Raw genomic sequence first — 14,626 nt, forward strand, 5'->3', positions numbered from 1 at the left:
TGCACCACAAACGCTGCTTTGATGGAAGGTAGGAGAAAAAACAGCATATCGTCAGCATGAAGGGAAACTCTGTACACGTGTTAGCGTTGAGTCACTTTATGGCTCAGCAGTCATTCTCATTTATGAACTTTATACTCAATTATGACGTCTTAAGCTTCATATTGCTCTGATGCACGGACGAAAGCTCTAACTACCCTTTACCTTGATCACCTTCACTATGAAAAATCACTGGAATCGCATCAGATAATACTCCAATTATCAGTTTCTGCACAAACACGAACAGTTGCAGTCACAGTTTGACCTTCTATTGATTTTACTCTATTCAGCATGTGCATAGTTTACTTATTTCTGCCTTTTACTGGCACCAGTGTGTAATTTTCTTGCAGTTAAATTGTCTTTTAATTGCATGTTGCACTGTGGCTGTGTCCAGATTTCCATCGCTTACGCTATAGCTATTGTTCATATGAAAATAAAACCTTTCAACCTTTTTAATCTTGAATTTTCCGTCATGTTTTTCTATGCTTTTGCCTCAGAGTTTGCAAAGCTGACTCAGACTTTGTGGACGTCAGCGAGCAGCGAGGCCGTCAGTCCCTCGGACTTCAGGAGCCAGATCCAGAGATACGCTCCCAAATTTGTGGGCTGCAAGTAAGTCTTCCCTCCTGCTGCTTAAAATACTTTATCATCCATTAATTATTGCTGATTTCAGAGAAAATAAAGTAACATTTTCCCTCCTCGCAGTCAGCAGGACGCCCAGGAGTTTCTGCGGTTCTTATTGGACGGCCTCCATAACGAAGTGAACCGAGTGACGGTTCGCTCTAATGTGTCCGATGAGGACTTTGACCATCTCTCGTAAGTCAACCCTCCACCTCACATGTCATTAACACCACTTTGTGAGCTAACATTAGGCTATAAAGGAACTACAGCACGGTCACATGACTTCACGTCACCACCGCTAAGCTAAAGGAGGCTAATGTTGGGCTATAAAGAAACTACAGCACGGTCACATGACTTCACGCCACCACCGCTAAGCTAAAGGAGGCTAATGTTGGGCTATAAAGAAACTACAGCACGGTTACATGACTTCACGTCACCACCGCTAAGCTAAAGGAGGCTAATGTTGGGCTATAAAGAAACTACAGCACGGTTACATGACTTCACGCCACCACCGCTAAGCTAAAGGAGGCTAATGTTGGGCTATAAAAGAACTACAGCACGGTTACATGACTTCACGCCACCACCGCTAAGCTAAAGGAGGCTAATGTTGGGCTATAAAGAAACTACAGCACGGTTACATGACTTCACGCCACCACCGCTAAGCTAAAGGAGGCTTATGTTGGGCGTGACAACGTTTAGTCGTCTCATTTAGACACTTGTTAGCAACCTCTGTTTTTAAATTCACCAGTGGGTTATTTACTGACATATTTTATCTTGTAGAACAAAACATTAAAATCTCTTCATCTTGAGTTAACCATACACCTTATTTCAGGCTAACAACCAAAAACACATTTTAAAATAAACTTCCAGATGAAGGGACAGTGAGTGCTAAAATGCTGACTTGTTTCCAGGTTTTAGGACTCATTCCTGTACCACTTTATCAGCAAACCTTTTCAGTGTTTTCATTAATACTTTGGTTTCACTCACAGAGACGATGAGAAAGGGAAGCGGATGTGGAACATGTATTTGGAGAGAGAGGACAGCAAAGTAGTGGGTAAGAGTTTCTCCGTGTTTTTCACCCTCTGCCTGAAACCAGAGCCCAGTCTGCTCTGATTGGTTAGATGTCCCACCCCTTAGCCTATCACGTACAATGTGTTGGAGCGCTAGCCAATAGAAGCGCTAACTTCAATCCTCCATGTGTCTTATTTCTTCAGATCTGTTTGTGGGTCAGCTGAAGAGCTCTGTCACCTGCAGCTCCTGTGGCTTCAGATCTACCGTGTTCGATCCTTTCTGGGACTTATCCATACCTGTTGCTCAGGTAAACACACACACTGGAAAGATTTAGCCATCCATGTTTTAGGATATAGTGTTGGCTTGACTTTAAATACTTTAATATTGCAGTGAAAAACAAGTCATTCATTGTCTTGTCCTGTATGTGTTTGTGTTGATTGTACTCTTTTTAAGCTCAGTTGTTTAGCTTCTGTTAAACTAGTTCCATTTGAAACTGTGGAAAAGTCTGGAAATTCCTTTAAAAACTCCTTGAATTAGAAGTTTAATGTGTGTTTCCTGACATTATCTGTTTCTCCTCAGAAGAGCTCTGGCGAGGTGACTCTCAGAGACTGTCTGAGGCTTTTTACCAAAGAAGACGTGTTGGACGGAGAAGAGAGACCGGTGAGAAGCCTCAGGAAACACACAACACCCTCCTGTGGAGATTATAAATATATTATTATACAGCAGCAGTCTCTCACCTTCCTCTCCTCTTTGTCTCTCAGACGTGCAACAGATGTAAAACCAGGAGGAAATGCACCAAAAGATTCAGCATCCAGAAGTTTCCTCAGATCCTCGTGCTTCGTATCCTTTCCTCACATCTTACAGCATGCAGACGTGATTACACAACATCACTGCTAACCAATCAGCATCCACTAAGTCAATAAGGGAAATATATCATGGACTACTTTGAGGGTTAAGTGTTTTCTTTATTTAAGTTTAAGCAGCCTTTTAATATGAAAACTTTATTACAGACTCAGGGCACTGTTTATGTTGCTGTTGTTGTTGTTGTTGTTGTAAATGTCATTTTTTTGTTTTTCTCTTACATGACTATGCACTGCAACATTTGTTTTGTTTTAATAATAATAAATACATTTAATTTGTATAGCGCTTCTCATCTGCCAAGACAAATCTCGAAGTGCTTCACAACAAGGGATACTGATACACTTTGAGAGATTAAACAAATAATTGTAATAATAAGAAGAAATCAAAAAATAAAATATAAAATAGAGTACAAAAATAAAAGTCGGAGATAGCGATAAAAATGGCAATACTCGTACTTTTGTAATTATTTATTTTACTTGTTCGAAATAAATGTATCAATCAATCAGGGTCCAGATAAAAGACATTACATATAATAAATTAAATACACAGCATAAAAAAAATTCATAGTTTAAGAATAATTTAAATCAGTGTCCTACAAAGAGACAACTATACCCATGTCTCCACAGCTGTGATTGGTAGCGTGTACTAAACCTTATGTTCGATAAGGCCAAGAGCATTTCATTATCAGAGTCATTAAGCCGGCAAAGTGCGAATGGTTCATTTGTAAACTTGAGATGTAGGTGGGAAATAAAACAGATATATGGAATTAAACTGATGTCATTAATATAATACAGTAAAGTAGAATATCCGGTCTGCTAAGATTAGTCGACTTAATGACCAAGAACTGGCAATTATCTAAATTTGAAATGTTTAAAAGTCGTGCATCAAAGGCAGAACATTTTGTTTTTAAAATCTGGAAATGTTCTGCTTTCTAGTTTTTAAATCATGCTATTGGATGTCTTTGAGTTTTTGCCTGACACATCACCTAGACTTTGAGAAACGTTTCTGACATCTTATCTACCGTTCTTATATCTCAATTTGTTTCTCCTTTTTTAAATGTATTTTTCACTTTAATTCATTCTTAAATGTACAAACTGTCCCAAAACCCAATGTTGCACTTGAAGCACAGTAATGTCCTTTCCCCCGCCATGTTGCCTCCTTGACTCGGCTCCTCTCAGATCTGAAGCGTTTCTCCGACTCTAACCTGCGGACCAGTAAACTCTCCACGTACGTGAACTTCCCGCTCAAAGAGCTCGACCTGCGGGAGTTTTCCTCGGACGGCGGAGGTGAGTTTCTGTCCCTCCTGCCCTTTGCACTTTAGTCTGAATGTGGTGAGTTAATGTCAGCTGTGTGTCCCTGCAGAGCGTCCCGTCTACAACCTTTATGCAGTTTCCAACCATTCGGGGAACGCTTTGGGGGGGCACTACACCGCCTACTGTAAAAGCCCCGCGCTGGGGGAGTGGTACAACTACAACGACTGCAGGTACTGTTTTAGTTTTTTTTGCAATTTTTGTTGTTAATTTTGTTATTATTATGATGTGTTGTATTATTGTTTTACATGTTCTCAATTAATCTAATTTACAATACTTGTGTGTGTGTGTGTGTGTGTGTGTGTGTGTGTGTGTGTGTGTGTGTGTGTGTGTGTGTGTGTGTGTGTGTGTGTGTGTGTGTGTGTGTGTGTGTGTGTGTGTGTGTGTGTGTGTGTGTGTGTGTGTGTGTGTGTGTGTGTGTGTGTGTGTGTGTGTGTGTGTGTGTGTGTGTGTGTGTGTGTGTGTGTGTGTGTGTGTGTGTGTGTGTGTGTGTGTGTGTGTGTGTGTGTGTGTGTGTGTGTGTGTGTGTGTGTGTGTGTGCAGGGTGAGTCCGGTGTCCTCCAGTCAGGTCCGCAGCAGTAATGCCTACGTCCTTTTCTACGAGATGACCTCCTCCGTGACGCACAGCAAATACCAGACGTGTCGACTTTAGACTCTTTAACCTGCATAAAAAACACACACACACACACTTCCTGAAGAGAGACAGCGCCCCCTGCTGGAGGGAGTCCTGCCACTACAGACAATGGATATAAAACACAGAGACATGATGAGTAAAAACTTCACCTTCCTCTCGGTGTGTTTTCGGAGGATTTTTCTGCACATTTGATCTTCAGGATGTCAAGATGAGCTCGTGAGTTGGATGGACGCTTGGAAAATATTACCTACGTGTAAAATTCAGCTCAAGGCACGGCTTAAAATGCACTCCAAAAAATCTGTTTTAACTGCTGTGCCTCGATCTGAATCCACACACACCAGTGGATTTATTTCCATCCACTTTGACGACATGGAACAGCTAATTTATTGTATTTAACACGTAGTAACTGAGAGTGTAAACTGTATATTCTATTGAGCGAAGCCTTGTGGTTTTGGACAGATATTATTTTTGTACAGTATTTATGTACGGCGCAGGGAATGTACCTGATTGTGGTGGAAAGCCCAAAAATACCAAAGCTGCTTTAGAATAAAAAATCAAGCATCAACAATATTTGTTTTGCTTTTCCAGCAATTAAATAATGTTGCTGACATCTGAGTCTATGAAAGATTAAAAATACAATGTTAACTTACAATGCATCGTGTGTATTTGTTTTGGATCTAATTGGTCGTTTTAACCTATGGAGTTCATGAGGTTAAAAATATCATTATTATTATTATAATATAACGATCTGTTCCTATATCCAGAAGAGCAACAAAAGCATTTGTTTAAAGGTAAAGTCTGTAACATTTCCCAATTAATAAGCATTATTTAATTTAACGATTGTATCTACAAAAATATACATCAACTAATAAATAACTATGGATATATAATTAAAGGTAAAGATATCCAGCGGTATATCAAGTAGTTAAAATGAGCTCCATCTTTACCAGTTTAAAGTAAAGCATAAATCATCTTCTCTCCTCTGATTGGTTAAAGTTGTGGGTAGTTTCACACCACGTCCACTAGAGGGCGCTCAGAGATTATATTTATAGGAAAACCTGTCTTCCATAAAGCAGATTCAGGCAGTAGAAGTATAGATTCACACTTAAAGTATTATCCTACAGAACAGCTAGATTATGATTTTAGGTTTTACTCACATTGTAATCCTACTCATCCCATTTTTAATGCAACTGTAAGGGAATACAGTTACTCTTTTTTTGTATCCTGATTATCCTGTTACATGAAATCTATTACTCCCCAAGCCTGAATACACACACACACACACACAGGCACACACACACACACACACACACACACACACACACACACACACACACACACACACACACACACACAGACCGAGACATACACACACAGAGACAGACACACACAGAGACACAGGCCCACACACACACACACACACACAGACCGAGACATACACACACAGAGACAGACACACACAGAGACACAGGCCCACACACACACACACACACACACACACACACACACATAGAGAGACACACAGACAGAGAGACACACACACAGAGACAGACACAGACACATACACACACACACACACACACAGGCAGGCAGGCACAGACAGAGTGAGAGACACACACAGAGACAAACACACACACATAGAGAGACACTCAGACAGAGACACACACACACATAGAGACATACAGACAGAGACACACACGCACAGGCACACACACACACACACACACACACACACACACACAGACAGACACATACACACACAGAGACACAAACACACACACACACACATAGAGAGACACACAGACAGAGAGACACACACATACACACACACACACAGGCACAGACAGACAGACACACAGAGACACGCACACACCATATGGGCTGATCACTCAGCTCAGCAGTATTAACAGTCATTTACCTGCATGGTGTTACCAAGCGATCCCTCTGTTGACACTTCCACGGCTAATGAACACGTCGTAAAACAGTGAACGCCTCATGAGGGACAAAGTCCCTTTTAGAACCGCCGTGAAAAACATTAATACATTTCCTTTAGTTACTTCACAGATCTGGATTAAAATCTAACCAAGTGTTAAATCAGACTTTAGTTCCACCTGGAGTAAATCCACCAGCTACCCTGCAGTATACAAAGTACTTCAAACTAGCTGCACCTTCACCAGCTTTGAGAACACTTTCATGATCAATCATTATAAAACACATCATATATATTATTCTGAAATGGATCAATCTGCACAACGACTACTTTTACTGTCGCTACTTTCACTATATTTAGATGAGAATACTTTTCTACTTTCACTTGAGGAACATTTTGAATACAGGACTTTTACTGTAACAGAGTATTCCTACACTCTGGTACTTCTACTTTTACTCAAGTACAAGATCTGAGTACTTCTACTTTTACTCAAGTACAAGATCTGAGTACTTCTACTTTTACTCAAGTACAAGATCTGAGTACTTCTACTTTTACTCAAGTACAAGATCTGAGTACTTCTACTTTACTCAAGTACAAGATCTGAGTACTTCTACTTTTACTCAAGTACAAGATCTGAGTACTTCTACTTTTACTCAAGTACAAGATCTGAGTACTTCTACTTTACTCAAGTACAAGATCTGAGTACTTCTACTTTTACTCAAGTACAAGATCTGAGTACTTCTACTTTTACTCAAGTACAAGATCTGAGTACTTTTACTTTACTCAAGTACAAGATCTGAGTACTTCTACTTTTACTCAAGTACAAGATCAGAGTACTTCTACTTTTACTCAAGTACAAGATCTGAGTACTTCTACTTTTACTCAAGTACAAGATCTGAGTACTTCTACTTTTACTCAAGTATAAGATCTGAGTCCTTCTACTTTTACTCAAGAACAAGATCTGAGTACTTCTACTTTTACTCAAGTACAAGATCAGAGTACTTCTACTTTTACTCAAGTACAAGATCTGAGTACTTCTACTTTTACTCAAGTACAAGATCTGAGTACTTCTACTTTTACTCAAGTACAAGATCTGAGTACTTCTACTTTTACTCAAGTACAAGATCTGAGTACTTCTACTTTACTCAAGTACAAGATCTGAGTACTTCTACTTTTACTCAAGTACAAGACCTGAGTACTTCTACTTTTACTCAAGTACAAGATCTGAGTACTTCTACTTTTACTCAAGTACAAGATCTGAGTACTTCTACTTTTACTCAAGTACAAGATCTGAGTACTTCTACTTCTACTCAAGTACAAGATCTGAGTACTTCTACTTCTACTCAAGTACAAGCTCTGAGTACTTATACTTTTACTCAAGTACAAGATCTGAGTACTTCTACTTTCACTCAAGTACAAGATCTGAGTACTTCTACTTCTACTCAAGTACAAGCTCTGAGTACTTCTCTCTCCTCTGCATATACTGCAAACACTAATTAAAGACGCAGATACTGCACACTGAGTACTAATATCGTGAACAAACAACTTGGAGAAGTATACGATCCTAATATAATCTACACACGGACTTTAAGCCACACTTGGAGTCATTGCAGTTCATAGAAAGATGATAAAGTTATTTATTAAATGTAATTTCAAAGCCTTTTATCCAAGAAAAACATTCAAGCAGTCCCAACGTCACCTCGACAATAGTAATACATTACATATTAAAAGAAAATATCAATGATTTCTTTTGTACACCATCGTAAAAAACCAGTAATAATACAAGTAATGTATTGTGGTATGCCTACATCGTAAAGGTGACAGTTAACTATAAAGGGATTTAGTAGTTATAGTAAAAATACAATTATAGTAGAAATACTTTCATCCGTCTATAAAGGAAAAAAAACACACATTATTTAGTAATTATCTGAAAGTATTGCATGCTGTCTTCCTCTCTGCTCGTGTCATCACGTGATTTCTTCATTCCGATGTGAGCATTTCAGACAACATGATTTTATTTCTCAGAGTCCAGTTAAAAGCATCAGGATTGATTTTAGGATGTTAAATGTTTTTAGCTTATAATCCATCATTTTCCTCTTCGGGGAAAAACTGCGCTCAGATCTTCCCGGTGAACTTCAGCAGACCAAAGATGCCACCACCTAAAAGCAGAAAGGAACATTGTTGAATTGGATCCTGTATGAAGATATTGTCGTTCCCATCTTGAATGTATTCGCTGAACAAATCTAGATGAAAGGCTGGGAATGTTGCTGTATGGAAATACTTTAAATTAAAATACTTCCATATTATCACAGTTAGTAATCCATAGTATAGTCTGAGTATTGTCTTAATATATGTAATAAGTAGTGTATCAAATGTTTTCGTCAGATAAATGATCGTATGGTAACTTTAGTTTGTTCTTTAGTTTAATAATGTATTGAAATGTATCGTGTTGTATTTCTTCGTACGGTATTGTTTTCCTCTAATAACATACCATCGTATCGTTTTCGAATGTATTGTTTTGTATCATACACCAAGTTGTATCTTATCCTATCCTATAGTTTCGTTACACACTCTACTGTGTCGTTCCGTATTGTTCCCTATCATTCTGTATCATATCGTACCGTAATGCAGGGGTTCCCAACCCCCGGTCCGCGGACCGGTACCGGGCCGCGGAGGTGTTACTGCCGGGCCGCGAAATAGCTGTGAGTTTATCGTAATATTTGCAGAATTATAAATATATAAAAATATGTTATAACATTTTTTTCAAAAAGTGTTTAATTGTTGCACCTATATACCAGTCATATTATTTCATCCAGTAGCCTAGTTAATCTTTCACTAGAAAACCGTTGAAAATGGCTTTTATGATGTTCCGAGGGATTCGGCGGCTCAGGGTCTCAGCCTCTCGAGCGCACGAGAAAGTTACCGGTGCGCCAAGTAGGAAGAGGAGCGCACAGGAGACAACCATTTAATTGCAGACTGTTATGTTTATGTGGGGAAATGGCAGTGCATACATTATTTGAGATATGTTTCAAACTCGGACTTCATTTTAAGGACATGTCGGCCAGAGGTGTAGACTAGAGCTATTTGTTTAAGCACCGGATTGGCAAAACAGGAGAGTAAACCAGTCTGCCTTGATCTATGAATTCGTGTCCGGGACTCTCACGGTATCTGCTGCCCGCAGCTGTTTTATAGAAGGAAAACCTCCTTCACTTCATGAAATGGCTGCAGGCAGCATCAGGAGGCAGCGGGACGTGTAACTCCGCCTCTGAAGTGCAGCACCAGCGCGCCAAGAGCTGTGCCTTTTTACGCACCGCCTTCGCTGTGTTTACCTTCATCAGAACAGCGAGTGACTGCAGGCTGCTAGGTGTTAACCACACACACACACACACACACACACACACACACACACACACACACACACACACACACACACACACACACACACACACACACACACACACATCGAACTGCCAGATTACTCCCCCTTTTATTAGTTTTATGAAGGAGATGTCCATGCAGTCACCAAGGCGCATGATGTGTGTGTGTGTGTGTGTGTGTGTGTGTGTGTGTGTGTGTGTGTGTGTGTGTGTGTGTGTGTGTGTGTGTGTGGTGTGTGTGTGTGTGTGTGTGTGTGTGTGTGTGTGTGTGTGTGTGTGTGTGTGTGTGTGTGTGTGTGTGTGTGTGTGTGTGTGTGTGTGTGTGTGTGTGTGGTGTGTGTGTGCTGTGTGTGTGTGTGTGTGTGTGTGTGTGTGTGTGTGTGTGTGTGTGTGCGGTGCTCTGCCCAGCTCAGCACTGTGTGCTCGGTGTGTTTGTGTCTGTCCGACACCGGCATTTGTTTTCAAATGACCAGGAACAGTAATTTACACACATCTGGCTAACTCCATAGGTAACCTATATGCTGGTGTTCCCAAAATAAATTAGTTTAACTTAATCTCGATGTAGTGCTAAATGCTGTCGGACGTGCACCGGAACGAACGACACCATCATAATATCTTCTGAAAACAAATGCCAGTGACACACACACACACACACACACACACACACACACACACACACACACACACACACACACACACACACACACACACAGGCGACCCGACTTCTCCTTCATGCGCCTTCACCTCGTTTTCCCAGCATTCACTGGATTATCCGTAAATCGTAAACAAAACCAAAACGTTGATTTATCTATTTTCCCGTTTTGGTTTAAAAAACTGAATAACGTCGGTTTTTTGGTTTTCCGTTTTTCCGAAAAACCGAAAAACGACACCGGTTCTTTTTTAAATGTTAATATGTTTTGGATGCATATTGTTCTAGTATTTGTTCAGGCTGTTACATACAATTCGCCTCTGTTGCTACCTGCTGGTGAGTAAATATTAAAATCAGTTAAAATTGACAACCGGTCCGCGACTGTTTTTTTTAATGTATCTGCCGGTCCTTGGCACAATAAAGGTTGGGAACCCCTGCCGTAATGTATGGTATCGTAGCATATCGTATTGTAAGGTATCAAATCGTACCATATCATACTGTATCGTACCATATTGTACCGTACCGTACCCTATCGTGACGTATCCTATCATATTGTACCATATGATGTTGTAGCCAATGGTGTCTGACTGTATTGTTTCCTATCTTAGTGTATTGTACTCACCAACAGCGCCCACACCGGCGATGGAGCCGATGGTAATCCCGGCTATAGCGCCAGATGAAAGCCCTTCGGCTGGAGGAGCCTCAGTTTGTGTAGTCGTTCCTGCGGCTGTTGTTGTAGTTAGGCCCCCTGTGGTTGTTGGGCCCCCTGTGGTAGTTGGGCCCCCTGTGGTTGTTGGGCCCCCTGGGGTTGTTGGGCCCCCTGTGGTAGTTGTGGACGCAATGGTTGTCGTAGTTGGGGCTGGTGTGGTAGTTGTGGACGCAATGGTTGTCGTAGTTGGGGCTGGTGTGGTAGTTGTGGACGCAATGGTTGTCGTAGTTGGGGCTGGTGTGGTAGTTGGGATTGCTGTGGTAGTAGCTACAGTTGGCCCAACACACAGAGCGACTGTAAAAGCAAAACACAGAAACCGGTTCAAGATAGTGATGTTACGAACGATTCGATTCTTTTGAACGGCTCTTTGGTACGAACGAAGGGAACCGAGTCGTACTTGGTGAGAGCCGTTCTTTTTATCGTTGGTTCTCTGCCTGCCATAAATCCACTGGCCTTTACGTGAACAGTGAAAAAGCTTGATTTTGTTCCCCAAGCGTATTCCGCGAAGACCCGCCCCTACTCTGATTGGTTAGGTTTAGGCAGGAGTGCCTAAAGGGTCTTAACGGAATACGCATGAGAGAGAAGTTTTGTTTTATTTTTGTTGTATGTTATATAGTCAAAGGTTTTTGGATATTGAGGGATTTTAGGATTTGTGTCACTGAATAAATCATAAAATACTACAAACGGCCATAAAATGATCTGTTTCCTCCAGTTTTTAGGTATAAAAGTTTCTATAAGTTAGGGTTGGGATAAAGAGGGAAACACCTTTAACTAATAGACATCACCATTAAACCTCCTCAGTTGATTACCGACATTAAGACAATTATTTTTTGCCTTACAAATGTTCTGAAATGTTATAATTAAATATGCTAATGTGGCATTATGGTATGCTGGCGTTGGTCAATTCAAGAGAAATCTGCAGATGCAAAAGTTAGTGAAGCAAATTTGTGAAAATAAGATGTTATGGATCAGAAAACAATATCATTGTCTGTAGTGTCTCACAATCTCAACACAGACTCATAGTTCAGCTTTAAAGTCCTTTTATCATCGTCCATAACATGTTGAATGAATCCAGAAGTGTTGCTGTTTAAACAAAGCAAACAGTATTTATGGAGAAACTTAGTGCTCGTGAATGTGTGTGTAAAAAGTTTGTATAACGCAAAGTGCGCAATGTCAAAGATAAAGAATATGACTGACCCACCCTTTCAACAAACCCTATTAACTTTATGACCCTGAGGCTATGACCTCTATCAACGCTTTGTCTCCATTAGAAAGTTTCGACAGTTTTTGCAAATGGACCCAATTACACTCATATCAATATGTAGTGTCTCTAATTTAAAGAGTCCTCTCCTGTTGATGTTCAGGTGTATATCAGTATGTAGTGTCTCTACTTTAAAGAGTCCTCTCCTGCTGTTGTTCAGGTGTATATGAGTATGTAGTGTCTCTACTTTAAAGAGTCCTCTCCTGCTGATGTTCAGGTGTATATCAGTATGTAGTGTCTCTACTTTAAAGAGTCCTCTCCTGCTGATGTTCAGGTGTATATCAGTATGTAGTGTCTCTACTTTAAAGAGTCCTCTCCTGCTGATGTTCAGGTGTATATCAATATGTAGTGTCTCTACTTTAAAGAGTCCTCTCCTGCTGATGTTCAGGTGTATATCAGTATGTAGTGTCTCTACTTTAAAGAGTCCTCTCCTGCTGATGTTCAGGTGTATATCAGTATGTAGTGTCTCTACTTTAAAGAGTCCTCTCCTGCTGATGTTCAGGTGTATATCAGTATGTAGTGTCTCTACTTTAAAGAGTCCTCTCCTGCTGATGTTCAGGTGTATATCAGTATGTAGTGTCTCTACTTTAAAGAGTCCTCTCCTGCTGATGTTCAGGTGTATATCAGTATGAAGTGTCTCTACTTTAAAGAGTCCTCTCCTGCTGATGTTCAGGTGTATATCAGTATGTAGTGTCTCTAATTTAAAGAGTCCTCTTCTGCTGATGTTCAGGTGTATATCAGTATGTAGTGTCTCTACTTTAAAGAGTCCTCTCCTGCTGATGTTCAGGTGTATATCAGTATGTCGAGTCCTCTCCTGCTAGGCGATAGCCAATAGGATCGCGGGTGTTCCGTAGTGATGTCACTATGTTCCGGAAATGTGTGATTTTAGCGTTTGCAGACCGTGTACATGCTCATAAATCTTTAGAAAACACTGCAGGAAAGGGAAAACCCCAAAAAGAGATATAACGCAATGTTTCATTTTTTTTTTTTGTGGCAGTGAGACTTCTGCTAAACGCTCAGCTGAGGGAAGTCTCTTACACCCATAAAAAAAACTAAAATCTATTTCCTCCTTTACCATCTGGATAGTTCTCTGTCATAAACTGGGATGTGAAGTTAATGAATGACTAAAGCCCATCCACACATTTATTTGCCATTTCCTCCTCACTGCTTTGAGTTTCACATTTGGTTTTTACCACTTTTAAAGATATGAAATGACTTAAAACAATTAAAGGATTACTCGCTTTGAACCCCCTGCTGAGTTTTGTGTCTGTTTTGTTATTTAGATATCACAATGATCCTAATTTCACTCCTTAAATTACCAATTCTGTGTCATCAGAAGCCCTCAATGTAATATCCATGGTTTCAAAAAACAATTATCCCTTTCTTACAAGGCACTTTAAACCATATGTTGTTACTAATGCTTTGTAAGCCAGTTATACGTTTTAATAAGACGACTTTTGGGTTGCCAGGTTGTGGAAATCCCTTTGACTAGTTGGCCATTAACCTTCTATATTTGTTTATAAATCTGAATATAAATCCTTTTTACCCATTAAGTGCAGACTAAATTATTAAAATCCTTTAATTGGCACATTTTTATTGTCATTTAAACCTTGAATTACGAACATGTGTTAATGTTCAATCTTCATTTATAATTACCTGGCAACAAATCTGTTATGAATAATGACTTTCAAAAAAAAACGAGATGTGTTTTATATATAGTATTGTACAAAATGAAATAGTTTTTTACCTGAGCCCAGGAGGCAGAGAGTCAGAAGAGGGAGTTTCATTTTGTCAGATTTTTAAGAATAAATCTGTTTTAGAAGATGCTCTCTGGATTGTGATTTCTGTTGCTGGAAACACAAAGAAACAAATAGTTATTATCTGTGCAAACACACATGTAGTACGTACAGGCGCATCTCTTATCTAATCCTTTCTGCGTCGCGAACAGGAAATGTTAAATTAAATAAATTACACCCAGCTCTACTAAAGCTAAACTTGGTTATCATCCTTAACTCACCTTATCCACCTTTAAAGAGTTAAAAAGCCAATTTAACATCAAATATTCATCATTAAACTGTAAATATAAGAGGACAAATGTCAAAATAACACAAATTATACGAGTCAATAATCATTCAAGATTAAAAAAAATTACATTTGGTCATATTTGTTTATTTTATTTGACTATACATACTTGTTTGCCTGTCCTTGTTTGTCTACCCTCCCTCATACT

At 39.7% G+C, this 14,626-nt stretch overlaps 2 protein-coding genes across 4 annotated transcripts in view; one reads left to right on the forward strand and one right to left on the reverse strand.

Annotated features, from left to right (window-relative positions):
• The window catches only part of LOC117560371 (ubiquitin carboxyl-terminal hydrolase 2-like), a 17,255-nt gene extending 12,133 nt beyond the window's left edge, over positions 1 to 5,122 (forward strand). For 2 of the 3 annotated variants that reach the window (XM_034237231.1, XM_034237233.1), the window contains exons 3-12: positions 1 to 28; positions 534 to 645; positions 739 to 849; positions 1,644 to 1,708; positions 1,869 to 1,972; positions 2,245 to 2,325; positions 2,427 to 2,505; positions 3,705 to 3,812; positions 3,889 to 4,009; positions 4,380 to 5,122. The exon at positions 1 to 28 is cut by the window's left edge and continues 96 nt beyond it. In XM_034237231.1, coding sequence (XP_034093122.1) covers positions 1 to 28; positions 534 to 645; positions 739 to 849; positions 1,644 to 1,708; positions 1,869 to 1,972; positions 2,245 to 2,325; positions 2,427 to 2,505; positions 3,705 to 3,812; positions 3,889 to 4,009; positions 4,380 to 4,488 — 918 coding nt within the window. In that variant the 3' untranslated portion in view covers positions 4,489 to 5,122. The remainder of the gene's footprint in view (positions 29 to 533; positions 646 to 738; positions 850 to 1,643; positions 1,709 to 1,868; positions 1,973 to 2,244; positions 2,326 to 2,426; positions 2,506 to 3,704; positions 3,813 to 3,888; positions 4,010 to 4,379) is intronic. The other variant, XM_034237232.1, reaches the window with a different exon arrangement.
• Positions 5,123 to 8,420: 3,298 nt separating this feature from the next.
• LOC117560366 (spore coat protein SP65-like) lies at positions 8,421 to 14,236 on the reverse strand. The gene is made up of 3 exons (XM_034237226.1): positions 14,144 to 14,236; positions 11,049 to 11,429; positions 8,421 to 8,559 (listed from the first exon to the last, which is right to left on the reverse strand). The coding sequence occupies exons 1-3, from the start codon at positions 14,181 to 14,183 to the stop codon at positions 8,516 to 8,518; spliced, it is 465 nt and encodes a 154-aa protein (XP_034093117.1). The 5' UTR covers positions 14,184 to 14,236; the 3' UTR covers positions 8,421 to 8,515.
• Positions 14,237 to 14,626: the final 390 nt, after the last annotated feature.

This window comes from Gymnodraco acuticeps, unplaced genomic scaffold, assembly GCF_902827175.1.
Source record: "Gymnodraco acuticeps unplaced genomic scaffold, fGymAcu1.1, whole genome shotgun sequence".
Classification (NCBI taxonomy): Eukaryota; Metazoa; Chordata; class Actinopteri; order Perciformes; family Bathydraconidae; genus Gymnodraco; species Gymnodraco acuticeps.